Source organism: Felis catus, chromosome B1, assembly GCF_018350175.1.
Source record: "Felis catus isolate Fca126 chromosome B1, F.catus_Fca126_mat1.0, whole genome shotgun sequence".
NCBI classification, from domain to species: Eukaryota; Metazoa; Chordata; class Mammalia; order Carnivora; family Felidae; genus Felis; species Felis catus.
The window spans coordinates 20,900,069-20,927,192 of NC_058371.1; the positions used below are offsets into that span (position 1 = coordinate 20,900,069).

The following is a 27,124-nucleotide window of genomic DNA, read 5'->3' on the forward strand; positions in this document are numbered from 1 at the left end:
ACTTTTATTTATGTCCCTGAGAGTTAAAATATTTGGGGTTGTCTCGTGATGAACCATGCTACCCAGATCCAAAAATGAAGGAGTCATGAAGAATATGGTCATGAAGAATATGACCAAGTTAGGGCCATGGTTGTGTGGTGCTTTTCTCTGTAAACATGCATTTATCAGTCACCGAAGGGAAACTGATGTCTACGAGATGGAGAGAATACAGGTCTAGCCTTCCCCCTTAGAAGAGGTCCCCAGGACAAATTAGGTAATAGCTACGCGTGTGCTTCTCGGGGATAAGGGCTAGAGGACCCCGGATGAATCCAGCTCTCCTTTTCAGAGATTATAATTGGCTGTGACATGGAGCCTTTTCCAGAGGTCATTTAAATAAGTTATATGAAAAGGAGAAAATTCAGGCATTTGTCCATTTTTCTGAAATGTTTTTTTTTTTTTTTTTTTCCTTGCTCAGTTCTATATGCTTGAACCATGTTGTGTTCCTGTTCTGTCATTGGCCGAGAATTCTGCGTGGGCGTAGTTTGTCCCGGGGCGAAAAGGGCTGCCTCTGACACGGCCTGTGGCTTTAGGGCTGGTCTTGTAAATGCGTTGGTTTCTTTCTTTCCTAATTCTGCAAACTCATGCTGAGGCGGACGCTGGAGATAACTTTTGCTGCGTCCCAGTGCGTGTACAAAAGTTACGGGTGTCCAGCTTTTGCACGGGCAGTGGCCTCTCGGCACCCTTAGTCACAGACCTGCTTTTACCAGTCGCCTGATGGAAGGATTAAGACACCAGGACAGAAAGATTCCTTTGTACTGTATGGATTTGGTATTTGTGCAACAACTTCTTGAAAACAGAGTCAGCTTGCACTGAAAACCCCTTGCTCACTTGCTGGAAATTCTGAAAGATCCCCTGTTTTATTTTGGCTTTGCTGGGTGCCTGCTTCACTGTCTGAAAGGGAGTGGCTCTCCGGAGAGTAAGCAAGGACAAGACCGGGCTGAGATGGCCTTAAGGAGCTCTCCTAAACTGTCATCAGCACAAGGAAGGGGCCATGACTGAAGCCCCAGGTGACCTCCCGCACTCCCCCCGCTGTGTGTGTCTGGTGGAGAGGGAGCGCTCAGAACCCTTGATGCATTGGTTACATGGGTGTCCTTAAAAAGTGTTCCAAGAGTCTTTGTGCCAAATACATTTTTCCTTCAGGAGCCCAGGCCAATTAGTTCAAAGTAAAGCTGTTGGTGTGAGGGATGATTTCAGTCCAGCTGTTGTCTGCCCGCCACACCAGGCCGGTAGCAGAGCAAAGGTCTGTGCACAGCTGTGGGCTGATGTCACTGCCTGGGGTTGAGCCCAAGCTTGGGATGGTTGTACTAAGGGCAGTAGACCCTTCTCTCCCTGTTCTGACCTACCCCTTGCCTCCCCTCTGCCTTCCCTTCCCCTCGCTCACAGTGGCAAACAAAATTAAACACTTACAAGCTTTTCCTCTTCTGTTATTTCTTTTCTTTTCTCTCTTTTTTTTATTTTTTTTAAACAGGAAACACCCTGTCCGGTGGGTAATGTGAGAGGATTTCCAGATATCCTATTTGATTTTAAACCCAGATGTACTGTAGATATACGTTCAAACTGACCGTTGTTTCATTACAAACAAATGTGTTAAAATTGGGCGGGTGTAGCGTACTATTAACTTCATATAGATGATCTTCTAGTTTCTGGTTCACTTAGACATTTCTGTCTCTGATATGAGCATTCAGATGGGCTGCGATCATACTATTGGTTTTTTTTTTTTTGTTTTGTTTTGTTTTTTTTTGGCTGATCTCTGAAATTCCAAGAGAATTAAGTAAAAACGACATGAAACCAATAAGAAAGCTATTGGACATCTTCATTGAGTGCTTGCAAAATATTTTTCTGTCATCTACTTTCATAGAGTGTTATAATGTAGATTCCCACAAGGAAGCTTGTGGGGCCATCATTTTGTTTGTGTACTTGGGAAGGTTAGTGGAAGCTAATGTTGTGTGTACCTGTTTGACTAACATTTGCCTTCTTGAATCATTTTTTTCCCCTCCTTTGGTAAATAATTAGTACAATAAAAAGGAAAAGTGAACAGTGTTATGTAACCATCCACATCCCCATTATCTTTTACTCTTTTAAAGAAAAAATAATAATAACTTCCAAAATTTAGTTCCAAGGGACTGAATTGTCAGTCTGTACTACATTTGATGACCCCGATAATCTGGCCTCCATCTACCTCTTTGGGTCTTATCTCCAGTTGTTATGCTTTGTGAAAGTTCTAGTCCCCAAGGCACGCCATGCAGTCTCCCACCTTTGTTCATGGTAGAATAGTTTTCACCCTCAGTATCAGGATGGCATTTATGTCACGTGGCTCAATTAAAAAAAAAAAAAAACTGACCAGATCAGAACCAGTGAGCTGCCATTTCACGCCCATTAGAATGGCTTATAAGAAATAATACAAGAAAAGAAAACAATTTTTGGTGAAAGTGTGGAGGAATTGGAACCATTGTGTACTGCGGGTGGGAATGAAAAATGGTGTAGCTGTCATGGAAAACAGGACGGTGTTGGCTCAGATAATAACAGAATTACCATATGACCCAGCAAGTCCACTTCCAGGAATATACTCAAAAGAACTAAGACAGGGACCTGGACAGATGTCTGTGCACCCATGTTTATAACAGCGTTCCCAACAGCCCACAGGTGGAAGTAACCCAAGTGTCCTTTGACAGATGAATGGTAAACAAAATGTGGTCTATATGCACAATGGACTATTATCCAGTTTTCAAAAGGAAGGGAATTCTGACACATACCACAACATACATATGACCCTTGAAAACATGCTGCTGAGTGAAATGAGCCTGGCACAAAAGGGCAGGTTCTGTATGATTCCATTTATCTGAGGTACTGATGTTACCTACATTTTACCACAACTTAAAGAAATTTAAGACCCCAACTTCCATACCGTCGTAGCTGGGTGTAAACCATTGTGAGCGCCATTTATTGGACCCGTAGGTACTTCCCTGTATTGTTTCTCAGAAGTGTATATCTTCTCAATTAGACAATGAGCCCCCCAAGGAGAGGCTCCATGTTGTTTCTCTCCAGTCTCTGGCACAAAAGACAGCTGGGTGGGGTGGGGGAGAAGCACAGGCTTTGGATGTAGACAATCAGTATCCGAACTGCTTACAACAGTCCAGTCTCCTGCCACTTATTTAGCTGTGTGCTTATAGGCAAATTGTGTACCCCCTGTGTTGACTTCCTTATTCATTTTGTAACAAGGTTCTCACAGGACTTCTGGGAGAGGTAGACGAGATAACGTGTGAGGAGCGCCATTCACTGAGTCGTAGTTTTTATTTTTTTTTATGTTCCTTTCCCCTTCAATAAGTATTTATGAATTTATTTGAATTTGAATGGTTCTCTTTGGAAGAAGCTATTCTTGTCATTATTCAATATGGTCCATTTTGCCTCTGAAAGAATCCTAATAGGAGACAAGTGACTAATATTTCTACCACTACATGGCATGTTCCTAAGAAACCATGAAGACAAGTCTACCTCCTTGCTGGAAATTCATCCCAGGAGCCAGCCAGTTCCACATTACTTAGCTAGAATTATCATAAAACTAAACTGTCCTTTCTCTGCCCTAAAACAATCTTATTTCTTCCACAATTCCAGAAATCTATATTGCTTGCCAAAAGGGAGGTAAGGATTAACAACAGATGTACCAGTACTTTGTATTAGTCCATGGGTGCTTTAGGATATTGAGAACACGAATTCTGACAGAGTAGCACTGGTTTCACCTGTATTGAATGTCAGTGAAGGAAGGTTAAAAAAGTCCAGAGTCAAACTTCTGACAAATGATCGAGATCTTCCAAGATTTATTACAGGATAGTTGTATTATATGCCTTTATGTGCAAATCTGAAAATTTTTCGTTAACGATTACGTGTTTTCAGTAGTGGTGGTGAAGAAGTAAGATGCTCCGATTTCAAATTCTGTTTTTCAGATAACTTTGCCTTTTAAAAATATCAACCTGTGTATATCAACAATATAAACGATAGATTTATATGATAGCTTTTAAAATGTGTTTTTCCTGAAGTTTTTATGCCCTGGTCATTTGTGTTCAATATATTCTAATACTTTGTGTTGATTACTGTACTTTTGAAATCAGCTCAAATTAAGTGGAAGATTAAAATCCGTTTATTTCTTCTCTCTGGTCTTCCCTGTTCCTCTGTGTCTTAGCGTCTCCCTACTGGCTGGCCAACCTTAGAGACGCCTCAGCCAATCAGAGCCTCCTCTCCTTATGGCCCCCGCACTGATTGGGCAACATACAAAAGGGTGATCCTCCCTTGGAAACCTGGTTCTCAAGTACTTCTGTTACTTCTTGCTAGATGATTGTGTGGGGGTTTTTTTTGTTTGTTTTTGGTTTTGGTTGGTTTTGGGGGCGGGGGGTTGCCAGCGACCATTTGCTCTTGTTCTTATTTACTGTTCACTTCTATACTATTACCTTTGAAAGTCTGGTCAAGAGAGAACTGAGTACTGTGAGTACTGTGTTAATGTGTCCAGAGTCCTCACACCTGCGCTTGAATGTTAGGATTTTAGGACATTTAGCAGTTTAAATATCTTTTCGCTTTTTTCATCTCTTTTCAGTCACTGCTTCATCGACCTGTGAGAAATTAGAAAAAGCCAGAAATGAGTTGCAAATAGCTTATGAAGGATTTGTGCAGAAGCTGAACCAGCAGCACCAGACCGACCTAACAGAGCTAGAGAATCGGCTTAAAGAATTTTACACCGGGGAGTGTGAAAAGCTCCAGAACATTTACGTTGAAGAAGCGGAGAAGTACAAAAACCAACTGCAAGAGCAGGTCTGTGCTTTTGGAGCCCGAGCGTGTTCTCCGTCGTGGCTGTTTATTTGAATTCTGATGGTTGTTTGATGATGAATTTCCTTTGAACTTCCCTTTGTTTATTTAAATAAATGAAAAGGGGTCTTTCAGTTATTTTTTCCCTTAGGATCAAAGCAATATTGGGTGAAAGAAAGGAAGACAAAAGAAAGAAAAGTAAAAACAAAAAACCAAAAAAGCCACCCTTTACCCTACTACCTGGAAGTAATCCCTTTGCATTCTGATGTTATACTGCAAAAAAAATTATTGTGAATTTTTTATTTTTTAAAATGGCATTGAATAACCCATATTTTTCACATATCCTTGTATCATGAACTTGTCTTCAATTTCCTTGCTCCCCTTTAAAATCAGTTTTTCCTTTAGCAAATATTTACCGAATGCCTACGCCGGGCATGTGCTAGGGACTGAGGATACATAAAGGCCGATATGACAGGCGTGGATCTTATGTGGTCCTATCACTCTGAAATATATCCTCATTCCTTATGATGGACTTGGCCATTTCCATCCATGAACCCTGGAGAACTCGTGTGCTTGGACTCCCCCCTGGGGTGGGGTTGGGGGGGTGGGGGGTAAAAACAGAGTGGAGAATTGGGAGTGGCAGACCCAAGTCCCCAAGTCGGGTGGTTCTTTTCATGTGTTGGGCAGCCCTGTAACTTGAATGCAAGCTTATGAGTCAAATCTCCTAACGTTGCTGCTTACTATTCAACTTAAGACTTTTAACTTTACTGGTAAAGTATTGTTTGGGTTTGTTTGGTTTTTTTTCTTCTAGTTTGACAACTTAAATGCTGCCCATGAAACCTCGAAGCTGGAAATTGAAGCTAGCCACTCAGAGAAAATTGAATTGCTGAAGAAAGCCTATGAAACCTCCCTTTCAGGCAAGAATGCTTTAAAAAAAAAAAAATAGAATCAGGTCTAATGGAACAGCATGATATGTTTTAAAACGGAAATGATTCATAAACTTCCTTTCCAGAGAATACCCTGTGGTATTCAGTGTGGAGTGTTTTTGCTTTCTTTTTGCATTGTTCATTGTTAGCAGATGCCCTTTTCCCCCTTAGGATGCAAATAGTAGTTTGTCACAGATGCCAGCCTTTGAAGAAATAGGATGGATTTTAAAGAATGTAAAGGCCTTTTTGGTAGTAATTGTTCTTTACCAGTTGAGGTCCTGAGAAGTTAAAAGTGTTCGTTTACATGCTGGCCACAATAAAGGATCCGTGCTGAGCACCCTCGCTCACCAACTCAAGTTGTACAAGGATGCTGTGAAATGCAGATGGTGCTTTTTGAATCAAGAAAGAATTTGTTTTACTCATTTCATCATGAGCGGAAGGGTTGAAGTAGAAGGAGAAGAAGGAGCCATTGCTTCCAGAACACAGAGTACCGCAGAAGTTGTTGCACTTAGCTCCATGCTTCCCACAGAGAAGCATGTGGGCAAGGGGTTAGAACTGGCTGGGTGACCTTTGGCAGAGGTTTTTCTCATCAGAAAAATAGTTGTCGTGTGAAGTTAGAGAACATATAAAAGTGGTCCAGGGTAGACATTTAGTAAATGTTGTCGTTCTTCCTTCATGCTAGAAATGGTTTTAATTTTTTTTTAATGTTTATTTTTGAGAGAGAGAGATACAGAGTGTGAGTAGGGGAGGGGCAGAGAGAGAAGGAGATCGAATCTGAAGCAGGCTCCAGGCTCTGAGTTGTCAGCACAGAGCCCGATGCGGGGCTTGAACTCATGAACTGCGAGATCGTGATCTGAGCTGAAGTTGGACATTCAACCGACTGAGCCACCCAGGTGCCCCTGAAATGGGTTTAGTTTTAGACTTCTGTTTGGGTCATGAAGAGCAAATGGAAAAGTGCAGAGAAATTCCAGAGCAGGAGTGTGCAGGCCAGTGTTTGAGGCCCTCCTCTGAGAAGGATGCTCTGTGTTTCCTAAGGCCTCTGGGCTTCTGTGGGCCTCCATGCTCTCCGTCATAAAATGGAAATATATCTGCCCTACTCCCTTCATAGGGCTAATCTGAGAACAGATGGTTTAATTTGTATAATAACATCTTATAAAGTAACATAGTCATACTGCTTCTTAATTAACTCTTACATCTACGTGCTTTAACAACTGTAGAATACAGTGATCTTATATGATGTCGTTGCCTCCAAAAAATTACTTCTTTCCAGAAATCAAGAAAAGCCATGAAATAGAAAAGAAATCCCTCGAGGATATGCTTTTTGAGAAGCAGGAATCATTAGAGGTGAGTAAATCTCACTTAGCCCCGCCCCCCAAAAGTGTCCTCATTCTTGAGGTTCCTGTGGTTTGGGTAATGTTTCTGTGTACATTTGCTGTGTTTCTGGTGTCTGCTTGTTAACTTGTGTTCCACATCTCATTGTTTGTTTTAGAAACAAATCAGTGATCTGAAGAGTGAAAATGATGCTTTAAATGAAAAGTTGAAATCAGAAGAACAAAAAAGAATATCAAGAGAGAAAGCAAATTTAGTAAGTTGTGTGTGCTTCTCCATCACTCCTGAGTTTCCTTCTGCTCAGCTGCCTTTTAGGGTCCAGTCAGTGTTCAGCAGCTAGAGAAATAATAGGGGTTTGGAATCTTCTCCAAATTGCAGAGTGATTTTTAAACTGGCTTGTTTCTTGGTGTCCTTTTAGAAATTCTACGAACCACATACAAGTCAAGCCCAGTAGATTGCAAGCAGTCTAGGCTAATAACTTCAGGAAGACAGGACAACTGTCAGTGAGCGTCAGGGTTTCATGTGAGGACTACCCTTTGTTTGCTTGTTTTTAAACTAACTGGTAGCCTGAGATATAATCGACATACCACGACATTCACCCTTTTAATTTTTTTTTGTATATTTTTGAGAGACAGAGTGGGGGAGGGGCAGAGAGAGAGACAGAGACAAGATCCGAAGCAGGCTCCAGGCTCTGAGCTGTCAACACAAAGCCTGATGCGGAGTTCAAACTCATGAACCGTGAGATCATGATGTGAGCCAGTCAGCGCTCAACCCACTGAGCCACCCAGGTGCCCCCTTTAAAAAAAAAAAAAATGCAATACCCTTTTCAATGTACAGTTCAGTGATTTGCAAGTTGTGCGTTGGTCACCATTATCTAATTACAGAACATTTTGTCTCCTCAAAAAGAAACCCTGTGCCCGTTCGCAGTCATTTCACCTTCCTCCCCCCACCCCCGAAACCCCCCAGCCCTAGGGAAACCCCAGACTTTTTTCTGTCTCCATGGAGTTTCCTACTCTGGAGGTTCATATAAATGGAATCGTGTTCTGTGTGGCCTTTTGTGTCTGGCTTCTTTCGCTCAGCTTATGTTGTCAAGGTTGATGCATATTGTAATCATACAGGCATTTCATCCTTTGCCTTGTTATGTCTCGGCAGTGGGTCATAGGGGTAATCCTCCCTTTCGAAAAGTACAGATTTATCTTGTAAGCTCAGCTTTCTCTTGGAACTTGTATCCCTACTCCCCTGCCCCCATCCTACTTTTGAGAATTTAAAAAATGTTTCCTGTTTCTGTCTTCGGTGCCACCGTTTTCATTCCATACACGTGTGCACGGGGCTGCAGGAAGTTATTTCCCACTTAGAATCTGCCGGCTCAAGAAGCACACGTGTGGGTCTCTCAGTGAACTCTTTTGCTGATGTGTCTGGGTACCCTCTTAGACATTTGAATGCAATTAGATGAGGTCATATTCAATGCAACTTCAAAGCTATTTATTCTGGAAGATTCTTCGACAAAGCAATGATTTAAAACAAAACACAACAAAAAATCTAGACTTAAATGCAGGCTGTAAACCTTACACAGGGTTCCAGGAGCAGATTTTTAAATTTTTTTTTTCAACGTTTTTATTTATTTCTGGGACAGAGAGAGACAGAGCATGAACGGGGGAGGGGCAGAGAGAGAGGGAGACACAGAATCGGAAACAGGCTCCAGGCTCCGAGCCATCAGCCCAGAGCCTGACGCGGGGCTCGAACTCACGGACCGCGAGATTGTGACCTGGCTGAAGTCGGACGCTTAACCGACTGCGCCACCCAGGCGCCCCTCCAGGAGCAGATTTTTAAAGAGCTTCCTGGAAGTGCAGCAGCTTTTGAAAACTAATGGAAGCAGATTGAGGAAAGCGGGGTTATCTCCTGCCTCCCTGCTGTTGTGGGAGAGCACATTTGAGAAAGGGACAGGCGGGCAGAGAAGTGGGAGCAGGGCTCTAGATGCTCTAATTTTTAAAAATCGACAAAGTAGGGACACCTGGGTGGCTCACCAAGCTTCTGACTCTTGATTTCAGCTCAGGTCATGATCTCCTGGTTGGTGAGTTCAAGCCCCACATCAGGCTCTGCACTGACAGCACAGAACCTCCTTGGGATACTCTCTGTGTGTCTCTCTCTCTGCCTCTTCCCCGATCATGCTCTTTTTTTCTTTTTCAAAATAAAGAAACATAAAAAAATAAATTAAAAAATGACAGAGTAAATTACACTGTTTCCTTTTAACAAAAGATAGGATTTTCTATCTTCAGGGCAAAACAAAACAAAAACAAACAAAAACAAAAACAAAAACAAACCTCATATGTAAAAGGATGACAGTGTATGAGACTTAGGAAATTTTGGAAAGAGCTCTAGTGATACAGACCTGGGTGTGATCCCCGCCCCGGGAACTTTTTGGCTCTGGCACATTCCCAGAATGGGTTGCCTGGGTTGTGGAACTCACAGTCTCCTGTGTAGTGAAGTGTTTGAATAGGTAATCCCTGAAGATTCATTACCTGATCTTCCCTAAGGATTGGTCCAGAGCATTAACCACTGCCCAGAAGGATAGTTTGGATGATCGACACCACTGATGCTTGTCTAAGAAAGCCCCTCATTCAACATGTGATCAGTAGATCTTGCGCTGTTTGTTCATATCAGACATTTTGGATGGTTCACTTGGATGTCCAGAAATAAAGCAAGGAGCCAGGATTCCACACCTTAGTGGTGTGGTCTAAGAGAACATCTCCCCTTTTTTACCTCAGACAGCATTTTATTTTATTTATTTTTTAAAGTTTATTTATTTATTTTGAGAGAGAGAGAGAGAAGGAGGGAGAGAGAGAGAAAGCAGGGGAGGGGCAGAGAGAGGGGGAGAGAGGGAGAATTCCAAGCAGGCTCCACACTGTCAGCAACAAGCCCAATTCAGGACTCGAACTCACGAACGGTGAGACCATGATCTGAGCCAAAGTCAGACACTCAATCAACTGAGCCACCCATCTTGGACAGCATTTTAATGGTGCATATTAAAATAGACAAAAAGTGTAAAAGAGAAGTATGGCCAGGCGGGTATAATCCCATCATAATAAAAATCCAAAAGACTCAGAACATTATGGTTATTTTGTTTTCCAGAGAGCACTATAAATATACTGCCTTTTTATTCCTGATCTGTTGACTAACTTTGTTGAGAGAACAGCTGTTGCCTTTTTTCCCCTCCAAACACCAGGAAAGGACTTGTAATGGCCTCATCCCTATTGACAGTCATTTTGTATTATAAGCAATGGTTTTTTTTTTTCCCCTTCCAGTAAAATATTTTTCGATCTTAAGTTCCTGATAAATGAATTCTTGATAAATGAGTGAGATTTTCAAAGGTGAAACGTTTTCTTATGTTCTTAGAACCGAAGACTTTGGGCTTGTAGTTCTCTTAACTTTTCTTTTTACCTTTCTGTGAAGCAGCTGTAAGAAGGTAGAAATCTCTTGCTACCTGTTTGCTCAGGTTCTAAATCTCATCAAAGACTGGGTTAAGAATTTGAACACCTTGTGTTATGTGATGAGTCAAAGCTGTGCTCTGCTGTGTCTATTCCAGAAGAACCCTCAGATCATGTACCTGGAGCAAGAGTTAGAAAGCCTGAAAGCCGTGCTGGAGATCAAGAATGAAAAACTGCATCAGCAGGACGTCAAGTTAATGAAAATGGAGAAACTGGTATGTTTCTTTCAGAGTTTGACCCAATAGAACAATGTCTGTGGAATAGGAACTGGGCTCTGAACTACAACTGTGGAGTGGTTTTAACTGCTACTTACAGATACTTGGAAATGTGCACAAGGTAAAAGGTACATTTCCTTCTGTGTGTTTGCTCCAGGCTTATGTATTGCTTCCTTTTGGAACTTTTTTTTGCAAGGAACATGTAAAACAGAATTTGGGTCCTTGGAAAAAGCACAACAAACAAATTAGGCTTCCATTTCAAGTGGTCTGTGAATCTTAACCCACCTAAGAAGAATTTTAAAATATCGTAAAATCAGTACTTTAATAATCACCAACTCTGAGCTGGTGTCCTATGCCCGAAACAGATGACTATGTAAGTTAATCACATTAGGGCAATTCAGTTTGCTGTCTTGATTCTTCATCTTTGTCGTGAATTAGAATGTGATAAAAGAGCTGTACTCTAATGACATTAACTCGGTTGGACAAATGCAAGCCTTATGAAAAATATGAATGAAGCTTAGCTTGTGGCCTCTAGGACAGAGCCCTTATGTTAGCCAGTGACGAGTCCACAGCCACGAGGCCGTGTGTGAGCGGTGTGCCCAGCCCTGGAGCTCAGTGGCTGGTGGCCAGGAGTCTCACCAAGGGGGCAGGGTTTGGCAAGGCAGCTTACGTGGTCCCAGCCGTTGTGTACTTTGCTCTTGACTATCCCAGCTGCCTCACTGTGCTTGTCCCTTGTCCCCTAGTTATGAGTGACTCATTGTTGAGTGAGTGAGTGCCCAAACCGGCTCTGGACAGTAGGGAGCCTGGAGGTCACTCTTTGTTTGTTTTTTTGTTCATTTGCGTTTTGGTGTTTGGTTCAGTTTTCTTATAGAGACATCATTACATCTCTATTGAGGGAGTTGAGGGCGGAGCCCCCGTCTGGATCTACGGGCATTTTGAATTGCTGGGCAGTTTTGTTTTATGTTTTTTTAATTTTTCTTTCTTTTTTCCCTTCCCTTCCCTTCCCTTCCCTTCCCTTCCCTTCCCTTCCCTTCCCTTCCCTTCCCTTCCCTTCCCTTCCCTTCCCTTCCCTTCCCTTCCCTTCCCTTCCCTTCCCTTCCCTTCCCTTCCCTTCCCTTCCCTTCCCTTCCCTTCCCTTCCCTTCCCTTCCCTTCCCTTCCCTTCCCTTCCCTTCCCTTCCCTTCCCTTCCCTTCCCTTCCCTTCCCTTCCCTTCCCTTCCCTTCCCTTCCCTTCCCTTCCCTTCCCTTCCCTTCCTTCCTTTTATGGATTTTAAAAATTTTTAATGTTTAGTTCTGAGAGAGACAGAGTGTGAGCAGGGGAAGGGCAGAGAGAGAGGGAGACAGAATCCAAAGCAGACTCCAGCCTCTGAGCTGTCAGCACAGAGCCCGATGTGGGGCTCGAACTTACTGACCAGGAGATCATGACCTGAGATGAAGTCAGACGCTTAACCGACTGAGCCACCTAGGTGTCTCAAGGTTGCTTTTTTGTTTTTTTTTTTTTTAAAGGAAGGAAAAAAGATCTCTTAGGGATTATTAACAGGGCTAACCTAGTATTTATACCAGTTCCTGCCAAAGGTCACCTTGTTGTGTCAAGCCTGATAACTCAGCTAATCTGGCAGTCATCAATGGTGCAGATAACCCTGTTAATAATTTGTTGCCCCATATGCTACCATGCATCAGAACTTGTCAAAATACCATGTACATGAAAAACAGCCTCTACTGTAAAATTACCAGCACATTTTAATTTTTGTTGAGCCATAAATATTTTTGTTTCTTGCCATGCACAAGAGGGATCATGGTATTAGTTAGCATTGCCTACACATATGGAGAAGAATGAGTTAATAGAACAAGTAAACCCAGGGTTACTTTATTTACAGGCATACCTCAAAGATACCGTGGGTTCAGTTTCAGACCACCACAATGCCAATATTGCAATAAAGTGACTCAATTGAACTTTTTGGTTTCCTGGTGCATCGAAAAGTCTATTCATGTGCAATAGTGTTGTATCTTAAAAAAAAAAAAAAGAAGTGCACAGACCTTAATTAAAAACATGCTAACCATTTAAGCTTCCAGTGAGTTGTAATCACAGGTCACCATAGCAAATGTGATAATATTGAAAAAGTTAGAAATATTCCCAGACTTATCAAAATGTGACACAGAGACATTAAAATGAGTAAACGCTGTTGGACAAATGGCACCAATAGACTTGCTCGACACGGGTCGCCACACACCTTCAATTTGTATTTAAAAAAAAAAAACAAAAAAACACAGTTTCTGCAAAGCACAAGGAAGTGAAATACAATAAAATGAGGTATGTTTGTAAGCTCCAAACCTCTGTAGAAAATAAGACTCGCGGAAAACAAGGAGGCTTTGTCAGTAGGAAAGCTTCAGTATGAGAACGAATTCTGCCAGTGGTTAGCTGTGTGACGTCCCCATGGCTAGTTTCCTCTCCTTTATTCATTCATTCATTCATTCATTCATTCATTCATTCATTCATTCATTTATAACATGAAATTTATTGTCAAATTGGTTTCCATACAACACCCAATGTTCATCCCAACATGTGCCCTCCTCAATACCCATCACCCACCCTCCCCTCCCTCCCACCCCCCCATCAACCCTCAGTTTGTTCTCAGTTTTTAAGAGTCTCTTATGTTTTGGCTCCCTCCCTCTCTAACCTCTTTTTTGTCCCCCCCTACCCCTCCCGCATGGTCTTCTGTTAAGCTTCTCAGGATCCACATAAGAGTGAAAACATATGGTATCTGTCTTTCTCTCTATGACTTATTTCACTTAGCATCACACTCTCCAAACCCTCTCCTTTAAAATGAGGGAATTGGGGTGCCTGAATGGCTCAGATGGTTAAGCATCCAACTTCGGCTCAGGTCATGATCTCATGGTTCATGAGTTGGAGACCTGCGTCAGGCTCTGTGCTGACAGCTCAGAGCCTGAAGCCTGCTTCCCATTCTGTGTCTCCCTCTCTCTCAGGCCCTCTCCTGCTTGTGCTCTCTTACTAAAAAATAAACAAACAATAAAAACAAATTTTAAAATAAATAAAATGAGGAATTGGATGCGATCATCTTATCAGGCCAGTCATGGCCCAGTCTCTAATTCGAGATTTCCCCACCTCATGTTTTATCTTGAATTCCTTTATAATTACTGGAAATTCCAAGGTTCTCTTTTTCTTACAAGAATCTAGTGTCATTTTTTTTTTTTTTTTTTTTTTGGAAATTCCACCTGACTGGCTTGTCCTCACTGTTGATCTGGGTAATAGGAAATGTTAAGGACAATAGGACTCCCAACCAAGAAGTCATAATCAGAGTAGATTAGTCATGCACTACAAAGACAGGGATTAGAATTAATTCTGACAGAGCTGTGATCTCACCTCCTAAGCAAGTAATCAAATCTTACCTTTCGAAAGTAAATGGGATGTGATCAGCTCATCATCACGTTAAGTGATTAAATGGCTTCTGGGATTTTATGCTTTAATATCTCCACTGATCAATTCCTTTTCCTTGAAAGTTTAGCCCGGGCCAGGCCAGCAGGAGAACAAAATATCTCCAACTGAACTGAGGAGGGAGGCTTTCTCTAGTGTCCCTTCTCTCAACTGATGCTCTACAGAGCCTTGTGACTTACAGAGGTAAATGCCAGAGAGAGATTGGAAACCACATTTAAGGCCGTAGTAAACACTGCTAAGAATTGTGAACTGTAGGCTTACTAGGAGTTTTCATCGAACATGGGGATTTTTTGTCTTCTGAATTGGCTGTGGGAACCTGTAGTGCCCTTGATAGACCCAGGCAGGCTGGCTGCTGTTTTCATTTCACCACCTGGAAACTTACGAAAGAGGCACAGCCCCCAGTGTTGCCCAGGGCAGGGCACCAATTCTCGGGGGGGCAATTCTAAAAACGGTATGACCTAGGACAAACCAGTTACCCATGGGTCTGTCAGTTTTCACGCGGCCTAGCTTACATTTTTTAAAAATACATATCCAGATGCTTTGTGTTGGCTGCCTTAGAATCTTTTCACAGCATGTCAGCGTACAGATATGTTAGTAGATCTTCAAACTTACCTTAATGAAATCTCCCCAAGTGTGCTGGTGTCTGGAACGTGCCTCAGGGAATGAGGGGCTTTATTTTTAATGTAAAAATGTTGGCATTCTCGTTTACACCAAGGTGGACAACAACACAGCGTTGGTTGACAAACTGAAGCGATTCCAGCAGGAGAATGAGGAATTGAAAGCTCGGATGGACAAGCACATGGCAATTTCAAGGTAAAAATGGCCCTACTGTTCCCTACTGATCCTGAGCTCCCACGTCCAGTGTTACGTTCTTACCGCACTCTACCCATGTACCTCTGGAAATGGGGTTGAAGTGTGTGGTTAAACAGGTACTGATTTCCATGTGGAAAATAGGATTGGAGCCATGCATGCTTTTACCACAGTGGTGTGGACCGAATGGCTTGTCCCCTAAATAGGCAAGCCGTCCCCAAGACCCTTGGCTTATTGACTCTGAGAATGCTATCAGAGAAGGAGCATCCAAGAGTAGCTAGCAAACAGCCCCAAACAGAAGACAGTCCTAAGACATGGAGAAAGTTGTGGGAGGGTCACGTAGCCGACTATCAACTTGCCCCCAAACGTGCTCTTCCTTTGGCTCACGTGCCCAGCGTTTCTCCAGCAGCCAAATCCCCCACATCTTGCAGCTCTGTGGAGGATTCCCTTTTGTTCCAAAGGGATTGTTTTGGGGGCTCAAATGGTAAGAATTTTTTCAGGGCACCTGGGTGGCTCAGTCGGTTGAGTGTCTGACTTCGGCTCAGGTCACGCTCTCATGGTTTGTGAGTTTAAGCCCCACATAAGGCTCTGCACTGACAGCATGGAGCCTGCTTGGGATTCTCTCTCTCCCTCTCTTTCTGCCCCTCCCCCACTTGCATTCTCTCTCTCAAAAATAAACGTTTTTTTTTTTTAAATAGTAAGAATTTTTTCAAGTTACCTTTAACTTAGATTCACATGGTTTGTGGCTCTTGTTTTGTCTTCAAGGCAACTTTCCACTGAGCAGGCAGTTCTGCAGGAGTCCCTGGAGAAGGAGTCCAAAGTCAACAAGAGACTGTCCATGGAGAACGAGGAGCTGCTGTGGAAGCTGCACAATGGGGACCTTTGCAGCCCTAAGAGGTCCCCCACGTCCGCCGCCATCCCCTTCCAGCCACCGAGGAACTCCGGCTCCTGCCCCAGCCCCAGCATCTCACCCAGATGACGCCTTCTGGAAGCTGGGAGACTGTCGGAAAGCATCTGTAACAGGTGTGCGGGACTGACCCTAACCACGCTCGACGGAGTGAGAGCTACAGTAGCGGACGTGTAGTAACCACGCTGGAACTGGAGAGTCGCCGCCCCCGAGGCTCCTTCTGAGACTGGAACACTCTGGAGGAAGACTTGGACCCCGTCCAAGAGCCCCCTCGCCAAAGACCTCAGAACGGATCCGCATGGACGGACGCTGTTGCACAAAGCACTTAAAGAACAAGAGGGTCTTGTTTGTTGCCTTTTTCACCTAAGCATAAGGCGGAAAGAAAACTCTCAGGGGCCTGTTAAGATAAAGATGTATAACCTTTATAATGTTCTTCACCGCGGACACCTTCTTGGGATTTGTGTTTTGGTCTGACTGGGGATGTGTGAGTGGAATGGATGCGGCAGACTGTCCCGTGTCTGATGCCACCTCCTTCGCTGTGTCCTGAAAGGCAGGTGCCACACACAGCTGGGTATGTACTAACCGAATGCTAGTCCATGTATGCACTTCCGCAAAAGCCATAGAGGGAGGAGCAGTAGTTGCTTGAATTAAGACTCTCTACCACCAACTTGGCTCAGCCCTTGACAGTGGGGAGCAGTAATGACACGACGAGCTGGGACTCGTCCACGTCCGTACAGCTCTCTGTCCTTCTGCGATAACTTGCTGGCAGTCTCTCAGTGTTCAGCCACGTCAGTTCAAACTAGCTAGATTTTTTCTGTAGGTTTTTAACTTCCCTCTGTAAACCTAACATTATACTACAATCTATTTTCTCAGGCTATGAGCAAATATAAGACCTAATTTTTCTAAAAATCTGTATAAAGAAAAGGGGCAGGACCAGTGGGTTTGCTTCTGCCTTATTTTTACCTTGACCTGAGCTATCCCCACAGATTGTTGGCTCTCCCGTTGTCTTCATTTCTGCCCTCTTTCTCACACACACCTTCCCCCCCCAACTCCCCACCCCTCACCAGAGCCACAAAAGCAAACCTTCTACCTCCTACCTACTCTTCTCTGGGACAAGGAATAGGTTTTCCAGAGCCAGCTCATCATCAAGGTGCCAAAACCACTTTCCAAACAAACCAAGGCCTGGATGTGACAGTAAAAATGTTGGGAAACCCTAAAGAGAATGAAGAATAAGGCATTAGCTAGTAGAACGGAGTAAGGTAGGATTCAGTGCTTATGGCTAAGTAGGAGCAGCTGGTGTAGGGCAATGATGCACTTAATGCCTTCTGGAAAGATAGTGCTAAGCTTCTGTGTCCTCTTGGAGGAATCCTTCTCTGTCCTTGAGGTAGCAGAATGGTCAGTCAGTGGGTGGAAGATGTGATGTGTACAACGCCCTCCAAGCTGCAATTCAATTTCTCTTCAAAACTTATTACCTCCCCCAATTCTGATACTTTGGGGGGGAAGTAGAAGGAAGAACTGTGGCTTTATCTCCCTGTCCCTGCATGTCAGTATTTACTAACCCGCGTTGCTGACGTCCAGTGGCTGTACAAGTAACTCCTGTAGTGTAAGAACAGATTCAGGATACTAGAGGTGGGTATTTGAGTCGTCATCTACATGGACGCTACATAGCAAGCTGATATTCACGATGCATGCTTGTTTTTATTAGTGATTGTGTCTGAAGCCCTTAACCTCCAGCAGTGTATTATGTATGTTACCTTCCGTGTTTGCCTCTGATAAATGGGATTTTAGGCTCACTGCCACCTCCGGGAATAGCTCTCTGCTTGCCCTTCTGCGTTGTTTTCAATGCCATTAGCCAAAGTTGGGTTTGCCATCCATCTCCTAGGCATGGTAACTCTTGTGCTGTTCCCTGCTATCCTCCATACCATTTAGGTGTCTGGGGAAATCAATCTTACACAGTTAATACAAAATGTCTTCAGAGAATGGGAGACAATAGGAGAGAAGATAGGAAACAAAACAGAACTTTAAGATTTTTTTTTTTCCAAACCAAATGTTTCTCACGTAGGACGGAAAACGTTGGCACGTCATAAAAATAAGGATGTGTAAACCGTAGTTGTGCTCAGTTTGTAGTGATGGAAAGTGTATTTTACTTTGATCAAATAAATAATGCTGGAATATTCAACATAAGGATTGCGACGTCTGACCTTCTCCACCCTCCGAAGCGTCACCCGGTTTTCAGCCCTTCTCAAGGTACCGGTGACCGTTCGTCTCCTCTTCAGCTGTGTCCCCAGGGGTTTCCAGTGCAACCACCCAGTTGGTCATGGGCTGAAATCTGGCTCACAGAGCTAGACTCACAGGTAAGCTTCTCTGAATTCCCAGCTATGGGTACTGGAGAAACTGCAACTGACTTTAACAATTTCTGCTGTATCAGGTAAGAAAATGAGAAGAGCCACAGTGCAAATATTTTTGGAGGTAGTAAAAAAGCCTAAATGAAGCTGAATCTTCCTTGAATCAGAAATCTATACGGAAAGTTAAAGTTGTAAAAACACGTTTGGTTCTTACTGAATGACTCATCGAGAGCTAGTACTTTGGAGTGCAGCAGCCTAAAAAAGGGCAAGTTTGCCTCAGTTTTTGATACCTTCACATCATTTTGAATATATGGTTGAACCGCATATCACTTAATTTTTAGATCTCCTGTGTTATGGAATAGAATCTTTGGTATTGACCCAAGCGGTGCCCCCAATAAATCCTTCAACCAAAAAACCGAACACTTAGCCCATTTTGTACCAAAACCTGCCCATTGAATAGAAATGAGTATACAAAGTTAACATCTATGCTTTTTTTATTATAAAAAGTAGAAATGCAGATACATAGGTAAGCAATCAAAATACATGCTTTCTGTCGGGAGTTAACACTATTAGACCGAATGACTTCCTTTGAGTTTGGACGTCTGGGTCTGACTCTCAGGGCAGGGGGGCGGGGTTTGGCACTGAACGGCAGCCTCCGGCAAAGCAGGAGTCACCAGAACCCCAAAGCCGGCCATGTGCACAAATGAACTTGCCCTCAATTCATTATACTTCATTTTCCAAGTCAGGAAAACTCAACAGTGGTCGCTACTGTAGTCTCCCCTTGGAGATTCCGAGCAGTGCAAATGTAATACCCTACATCAGTGGTTGCAACGTCTTCAACTGTCAGGATGCTCTGGGAGATTCTTGTGGTGTGCCCCAGTCCTCTGTGGATCAGCCGCCAAGTGTCTTGAATCGTCACAGGCCTTTCATCCTGTTGAACAACACCCCCAAGCGCTGCAGCACAAGCAATAGGCTGCTGTAAACAGGTCCCATTCACCCCACACCACTGAGGGGGTGGGGGGTTCTTGCCCAAACACCTAAAAGACTATTCAGTACATACAGCACAGGGGAGCTTTTACAGTATATGCAAACACTACACTGTTTGGAATGCTCGTTTTGCCCTAAGTTTCCGCTTAAATTCTTTTGGAACCCCAAGAACATAGAACTGGTACTAGGCAAGAAACATGGATAAAAATGTCTGCTGCTCCCCCCCTTCACATTGCCCACTCAATAGTTCTGGGACTATAGAATTTAAAGCCAGTTGGGGCACCTGGGTGGCTCAGTCGGTTAAGCGTCCGACTTCAGCTCAGGTCATGATCTCACAGTCTGTGAGTTCGAGCCCCACATCGGGCTCTGTGCTGACGGCTCAGAGCCTGGAGCCTGCTTCGGATGCTGTGTCTCCCTCTCTCTCTGCCCCTCCCCCACTCATGCTCGGTCTCTCTCTGTCTCAAAAATGAACAAAACGTTAAAAAAAATTTTTTTAATAAAAATTTAAAAAAAAGAATTTAAAGCCAGAAAAGCCTGACGCACTCACTGTGTAAGTAAATGAGAGCTCCCCATTGTTCAGATTTGGTGAAGGGAGAAGTAGAAACAGCCAGGCCAAAGGACTCCAGTGGGAGCAAAGTTGTACCAAGAATGGATGCCACGATGCCCTGGATGATCTAACTCCCTATTTCTAGAAAGTGAGATGGTCACTTTGGATAAGCTGCACCCAACTATGGTGAGCCGAATGTTGTGTGTTTTGGATTTGCTGAACAGGATTGTAATATCACCGGTATTAATAAATACACTTTCTTCTCATTAAAAAAAACAAAAAACCAAAACACACTTCCATTGAAAATCATGGATGTCTTCAAAGTGTGACCACACTTTTTAAAAACAAGTACCTACTACCAGGAAAATATTTTTTCTCCAGGGAGACTTATTTTCCACCAATCACAGCCCCTGAGCCAGAAGTGTATTGGCTACTGAGTATGTTTTAGGAGGCCAAATCTTCTCTGGCAACAAAGGGATTATTCCATGTTGGTAGCAAAGCTGTTTATTTTAGCGAGCAAAACGGGCACGGAGGCTAAATGTGCGGGTGTTGCTCTTATGGAAAGTCTATTTTAAAATTATCTCTGGCCTCACGGCACCTTTTTGCCAGGGCCTAGGTTTATATGCCCACTTGGTGGATGTGCTCGCCACGGGGCATAGCTCGTATAGGGAGCACACTCTGAGGGAGACGAGTTGGCCTCCAATTGACCCAGAAATGGGGGTGGAGAAAGAGGGAGGCCCCTCCTTTCTCTTTCAGGCTCTGTCCCTGCTTAAGGGTTATGAAGAAAAATGACATATAAAGAAGGTACACTGAACTGCCTAATGGAACCCACTTTTTTTTTCCTGTCCTTTAAAAGAGCCACTTGTAAATATTACTGGAACAGCTTAGAAAACAAGTAAAACCTGGCCCCTGATACAGTTTCACACATTTCTCACACTCGTTATGACCTCTTCACCTGGGGGTGGGGTTGGAGGACAAAACTAAATGTACTGAGCTGGCTGAGAAGGGGCACAGCCCTTACCTTCTGTCCTGGGTAGATCCACCTGAATTCCACCTCGACATCAGGTTCCCCCAGGACGGTACAGAGGACGCTGATGTCATCCCCACTCCTCACTTTGTTTGAGGATGCCAAGATGGTTGTTGACGGAGGGCCTCTGGGAACTGGAAGGAAACAGGAGACAGGGAAAGTGAGACAGAATCCACGGGTATGATGTTGAAGACAAACCTCGAGGCATATTCTGTTCTTGGAACTGAGCTGTAACATGTCTGCCTTCCTTCCAGCTTCCCAGCCGGCTTCAGGCCTAGACTATCCCATCACTTCTGGTTTCCGGTGAAGCCTCCTCTCCACACTGGCAGTCCAGAATGGGGTGCTCATCCAGAACCCCCAGGCCCAGCCATTACATTTATGTTAAAGGAGGCGGCTAAAAGTTGTGGGAATAAGAAGGGGAATAAAGAAGTTGAGGGAGAAGAAGGTGCTTGGGGACAGAGTGAGCAGAACATAGAGAAGGCTGGCGGGAAGGAGGGCGGCTGAAGGAGTGAAAAGGACCAGACAGGTGTGTGGCTGTCCATCCTCAGAAGGAAAAGGAGCAAGTCTGAATCTAACGAAAAAGGATGTTTGGAGGAAAGGTACAACTACTGCCGTCTGCTTGCTTTACTTGACAGCATTTTAGAAACACTGGGGTCAGTTCACTTAAATAATTTTGATGGCGGCCTTGAGCAAGCCAATGGGCTAGGAGCAGGGGCTACAGCAGCGAACAGCACAGACATGGTCTCTGAGCCCTTGGGGACTTCTGTTCATGGTCTGAAGGAGGCAGACACTAAACAGTTGGATAGTGAATGTTCAACTTGGGTTGTACTATGAAGAAGACCAGCATGTTCTGCAAGTTCAGAGTAGCCTGAAAAGCAAGAATGGCTTCCTTGAGGGAACAATGTTTGAACTAAAACCTGAAGGGTGAGCTTGCCAGGCACGGAGGGAGAAGCAGGAAGTCACCTGGGGAATCACTGTGTGAGCTTCGGCTGTGAGGTAGACCAAGGCCAGGCAGGCTGTGGAGCAGGGCAGAGGGCCGAGGGCACCTCAGCCCACATGGAAGATTCTGACTAGAGTTCTAAGAAAAGTGGGAACCCAGGGGTACCTGGGTGGCTCACTCAGTTAAGCGTCCGACTTCGGCTCAGGTCATGACCTCACAGTTCGTGAGTTCGAGCCCAGCGTCAGGTTCTGTGCTGACAGCTCGGAGCCTGCTTCGGATTCTATGTCTCCCTCTCTCTCTCTGCCCCTCTGCCCCTCCCCTGCTTGTACTCTGTTTCTCTCTCTGTCTCAAAAATAAACATTAAAATGATCACATTAAAAACAGTTCAATGTTTAGTGGAGAGATTTGAGCATACTTCAATCCCTTCAAGAAGTGGGGAGTTAGGCCAATCGGAAGAGACTGAATTTACACATCCATGGGATTTTCCAGGAGCCCTCGGCATGGAGAAAGGGTACAAGTATGTGCTCTAGGGAGGTATTTCCCTGGACAGTGGGAGGACGACAGGCGGGCAAAGACTTGAGGGCACGGGCAGAGAGCATAGCCATGTCGAGTCCTGGACCCCAAGCAGGGTGGGTGGGGAGGGCGGGAGAGCAGAGGGGAACACAGGGGTGGACGGCAAAGATGAGGACACACAGGAGTCAGTGAACACTGAGCAACAATCTGGGCAAGGATGAGGTCATTCATCAAGTTGGTGTCTGACTCAGTGAGTGATTCTCAAGTCGGAGCAGGTGTAGCTGTGGGCAGGCTGAAGGTGCGGCTGAGGGAGGGAGGGGTGCCTGAGGTGGAGGGTCGAGGCAGTGAACTAGGTGGATGAGCTCCAAGTGGATGTCGACGTCACCCAGTGACAAGGAGGACAATGAGCAAATGAGGGGAATGAATGGAAAGGAGAAGAACAAGCTGGTGGAGCCACGAGACTCGGAGGAGCAGAGGTTCCTAAGAGCAAATGAGAGAACGAGGGTGAGGAAGGGGGGACAGACACAAGAAGAGCTTGACCTTGAGTTGGCGAAGGATGGTGCCCTTAGGAGACCACAGATTTGGGTCACAACAAAAAGGATGCTCTCATCACAGAAGATGTTCTAAGAGGCTGGAAGAACTGGAGAATTGCTGACGCATATCACAGAGATAGTACTAGAGTGAGCAATGGGTGAAGGGAGTCAAGGGGTGTTAGCTCAGGGTCACAGGCAGTTCTAGAAATGGCAGTGCAGTAGAGGAGCCTTTAAGAACAGCATTCTGTGCCTGATTTCCATCCATAGTTTGGAAGAGCAGTGCCTGAGACGGGCCAGCTGGAAGACACTGAAGTCTAGGCGCTCATCAGGGCAGGCTTACCTTCCACATACAGTAGTTGGTACTTGACTGAGATCTGAGACTTGCCCCCAGCCTCCGCCTTGCAGTAGACCACCCCCTGGTGGTTGGAATGAGGTTGCAGATACACAAAGCCCCTCTTCATGTCGTAAACAATGTCTGTCCCATTGGCTGGGATTTCCTTGGCAGGGAACTCCCTGTGGAGGGTGACTCTGGCCGACGGGACAGTCACTCGACAAGGAACCACAGCCTGCCTGTCCGGGTTCAGGTAGACAACATCAAAGTAACTGGGAGAAGGTACAAAGAGTTCTCCTTTCTCTGCGAAGGGAAAGACAGAGGTTTGTTTTTAATGGAGAAACAAGGTAAGAGAGCTTGAAGAATGTTTACATTCTACGGGCACAGAGAGGGGACTGGCAATATACTCAGATACTGAGTCTTTTCACATAGAAAAAGCTACTCTTCAATGCTTTTCCTTTTTTGTAAAAAAAGATTTTACTTCCCATCTCCTTAAAGGCAACAAAAAGGTATTAGTTGAAGCCCAAATCAGGCCCATGAATTACCCCAATAAGGAAGCAGGGAAGGAGATGGGTTTCCTTAGGTTAAGAGCAGTTTTAAAACCTGTGAGCAGGGGCATCTGAGTGGCTCAGTCAGCTGAGCCTCCAACTTCGGCTCAGGTCAGCGATCGCACAGTTCCTGAGTTCAAGCCCCACGGCAGCACCATCGGGGCTCAGTGCTTGCAGCACGGACCCTGCTTTGGATCCTCTGTCCCCCTCACTCTGCCCCTCCCTGGCTTGCTCTCTCAAAAACAAATCAACATTTAAAAAAAAAAACAAAACCTTGTGAACAATTTGCTGTGTCTCTGGAGAAGCCCCAAAGCCTGTACTCAGTCACTGGAACAGTTCTCCAGCACAGCAGAGCCTCTGGGAGGCCCGGGTCACTGAGGGCACTGGTACCCTCACCTGTCCTTACAGCCCAGAGGACGGTGTTCCTGCCACAGCTAATAGAGAACTAAGGAAGGACAGATGAGGGGCCCAGTGGCCTCAGGTTCTGAATTCTGCTTGTCTAACTCTGGGCTGGGGAATTCAGTCCGTTTCTTATATCCTCCAGTTTCCCCTGAAATCATTATCCCTATACCTTAAGTTCTAGATGATGGCACTGGCTCTTACAGAAGTGAGAGAAACGAAGACTGGGTTGCCCACACATTCATTCCTCAGGATGCTCAAGGGACTGTGGGTTAGAGTATTTTTTTTTTAATTTTCTTTTGGCATGGCACGTTGAATCCTCTGTGTTCTGGATGCTAGTGTGAGGGAATGCTACAGGAATTGCTAAGAGAAATCTTTGAACTTGATCATACCCCAGCATTTAATTGTTTCCTATGTTTTTCCCACAACGTTCCTGATACAAATCATTATTCCTGGCTTTTTCCTTCACTAGCCCTCTTTGTGCCACATTCATGTGATGTTTTAAGTTGGTGACCTATTCTCAGACACAACATCAAATGTCTCGGTGGGCCAAGATTTCTTTGGCTGGGAGTGCCAAGTTCACTGACATGGAGGTCCTTCCCCGGCTCTGAGATCAAGGAGCATGCCATGGCTCAGGGAACCTCCATCTTTTGCAAGGCTTTCTATCAGGCTGGGTGATGTGCGCCACACTCATGATAGATTGACTTTCAGGCTTAGTTAAGGGGCACCTTGGTCAATGTTGTTTCTAACACCCATGTGTTCACACAGAGTAAGTCTATATGGCCTTGGATGGGTCAACTTAGTCTCTGCTTCCACATCCCCATTTGGAGAGAACAGAATCTCTAGGACTAAAGACAGCTTTTGAACAAAAGCCCTTCAGGAATTTCTGATTCTAAGATTTAGAAGTAACTTTTCTTTTGTTTTACAGAGGAAACTGAACCAATAAACAAAACCAGTAGATTAAGTGAACAATCCAAATTCTAGAACACAAAAATGTGGTCTTACTTCTTGTTACTGTAAAACAATCTTTGAAAGAAGTGGCCTCACCAGTTGCTTTAACCAACAGAAAAAAAAAAAAAGAAAGAAATTCGTAAGCAGATTCCATCTACCAACAACAAAAAACTTTACTGAAGTTCATTTAAAAAAATTTAGAGTACACATGCCTCCTGCAAACATGTTTGTATGTATTCAAGTCAATGCTAAGCGTTTCTTTAAGAAAACTAAGCACATGGAAATTTAGATTTCAAAAAAAAATCAAATAGGCTACAAAGTCCAAATTTCAACAAACCCCATATTTAGTAAAATGCTCATTAATGTGGTTTCACTACATATGATCATTGAAGCCCAAGCCTTTTGCTATGAGAAAGCTCTACCGCCAGTAATGTTCTCCTCCTTGATCTGGATGGTAGTTAATATGTGCATTCATTTGAGGTTAATTTATTGAGCTGTATACTTATGACTTGTGTAGTTTTCTTTGTATATATTATACTTCAATAAAAAGAAAAACCTTCTGAGAGCCTCTCGGATAAAGAGTCATTATAATATGTGGCAGTTGCTTAATCAAAAACCGCGCAAATTAACAATAGTCGAAAAGAGGCTTCACGGTGTTTGCAACCAAACTCTGGGAAACCTACAAACATAATGAATGCCAGACGTTTCTCTACGTGGGTCGTGGGGAAGCATATGTTCTGAAAGAATCGGAGCCAGGAGCAGGAGGCTCAGCTTCCGAAACAGCTCATCTTGGTTTTGCAAACCCACCCATGCCTGAAGAGACAAATGCTAAACCCTGGACTGAAAATCCAACTGGCCTCTTGGCTTGCTATTGAGAAAAAAGAAAATGATACAACACATTAGGTCATGCCCCTTTTTGATCCAAGTTTCTTCACAATTGAAGTAAATAGTTTGGTAAATATTTTAGCCTTCCTTTGATTCCCTAAAGAGCTGCCCATAAATTAAGAACGAGGACCTAGCTCCAAAACTCAGAGAGCCCTTTAACCCTCATGGGGCATTCGGCTCAAGGGAAGTCTTCAGTTCAAACTTTCAATTCAAAATCCAATCTTTTAGAAGGATGTGATAGTGCTAATCATGGCAACGAACCTTGAATCTGCAGTGTGAAATAGGGTATCAGTCCTTGTCCAGAAAAACAGGCTCTAAAGGCACATGAGCAAGTCTGTGCAACACATTCCAGAATGAGGATCAGAAGGGATTACCTATGAACAACTGTTAGCCATTCGCCTGACAACACCAGTGATGCTAGCTAGTGCCTTTCTCCCTGTCTATCAATCTACCCACCACCTTGTCCTAGAAACAGATTAGGGCAGTAAGAACATAAGATCCCAAGTCAGAAAAACAGGGGCTGACTCTTTACTCCCCGTTACCAGTCATGGAACCCTGACCAAGTCACCTTGCCCTTCAAGGTCTCAGCGTCAGCATCATTATTGCTAAAACAGAGATGGTCAAGTAGCTTCTACTTAGTTCCTAGGGGTGTGGTAAAAATGAAACGAGATACATGTGACTCCAACACGGTAGAGTGCTCTGCTAATGCATCTTCTGGCTGGAGAGGAGCTGTGTGGGTGGGAGTGGGGGAGACATTCGAGATTTTGCTAGCATTCATTAATGGCCAGCGCAGAAGATCATTTGGGTCCTAGGCCTAAGTCACTGTAGGTCCGAAAGGCGGAGGGAGTCAGGATGTAGACAGCGCCCATGAGAGCCCCTGCCTGGACACGAAGCAAGCATTGTGCATTTTTAGGCCCTTCACTCAGCGCAGGGATCGGGGCTGGAGCCACAAAGCCCACAGGCTTTGGGAATCGTGCCCCCAAAACTTCAGCTCAGTACGCTAAGAACAAATACGAGGAGGCCTTTAGCGAAGCATCGTACAGCCATGGAGGCTCTAGAGAGGTCATCATGGGCCCTGAGAGCACAGTGACTACACGTGCACAGCAATGTTGCCCAGTAGAGCTTTTTGTAATGACGGACGTGGTCCCTGTCTGCAACG

At 44.3% G+C, this 27,124-nt stretch overlaps 2 protein-coding genes across 11 annotated transcripts in view; one reads left to right on the forward strand and one right to left on the reverse strand.

Annotated features, from left to right (window-relative positions):
- Positions 1 to 18,138, forward strand: part of MTUS1 (microtubule associated scaffold protein 1) — a 173,234-nt gene extending 155,096 nt beyond the window's left edge. For 8 of the 9 annotated variants that reach the window (XM_045055280.1, XM_003984620.6, XM_045055282.1 and 5 more), the window contains 7 exons: positions 4,625 to 4,839; positions 5,645 to 5,750; positions 7,030 to 7,103; positions 7,249 to 7,344; positions 10,672 to 10,788; positions 14,958 to 15,055; positions 15,818 to 18,138. In XM_045055280.1, the coding sequence (XP_044911215.1) occupies positions 4,625 to 4,839; positions 5,645 to 5,750; positions 7,030 to 7,103; positions 7,249 to 7,344; positions 10,672 to 10,788; positions 14,958 to 15,055; positions 15,818 to 16,031 (920 nt within the window). In that variant the 3' untranslated portion in view covers positions 16,032 to 18,138. The remainder of the gene's footprint in view (positions 1 to 4,624; positions 4,840 to 5,644; positions 5,751 to 7,029; positions 7,104 to 7,248; positions 7,345 to 10,671; positions 10,789 to 14,957; positions 15,056 to 15,817) is intronic. The other variant, XM_045055281.1, reaches the window with a different exon arrangement.
- Positions 18,139 to 18,780: 642 nt separating this feature from the next.
- Positions 18,781 to 27,124, reverse strand: part of PDGFRL (platelet derived growth factor receptor like) — a 70,444-nt gene continuing 62,100 nt past the window's right edge. For both annotated transcript variants that reach the window (XM_003984634.6, XM_019828306.3), the window contains exons 4-6: positions 23,192 to 23,485; positions 20,860 to 20,999; positions 18,781 to 19,235 (exon numbers count right to left, since the gene is read on the reverse strand). In XM_003984634.6, the coding sequence (XP_003984683.3) occupies positions 19,047 to 19,235; positions 20,860 to 20,999; positions 23,192 to 23,485 (623 nt within the window). In that variant the 3' untranslated portion in view covers positions 18,781 to 19,046. The remainder of the gene's footprint in view (positions 19,236 to 20,859; positions 21,000 to 23,191; positions 23,486 to 27,124) is intronic.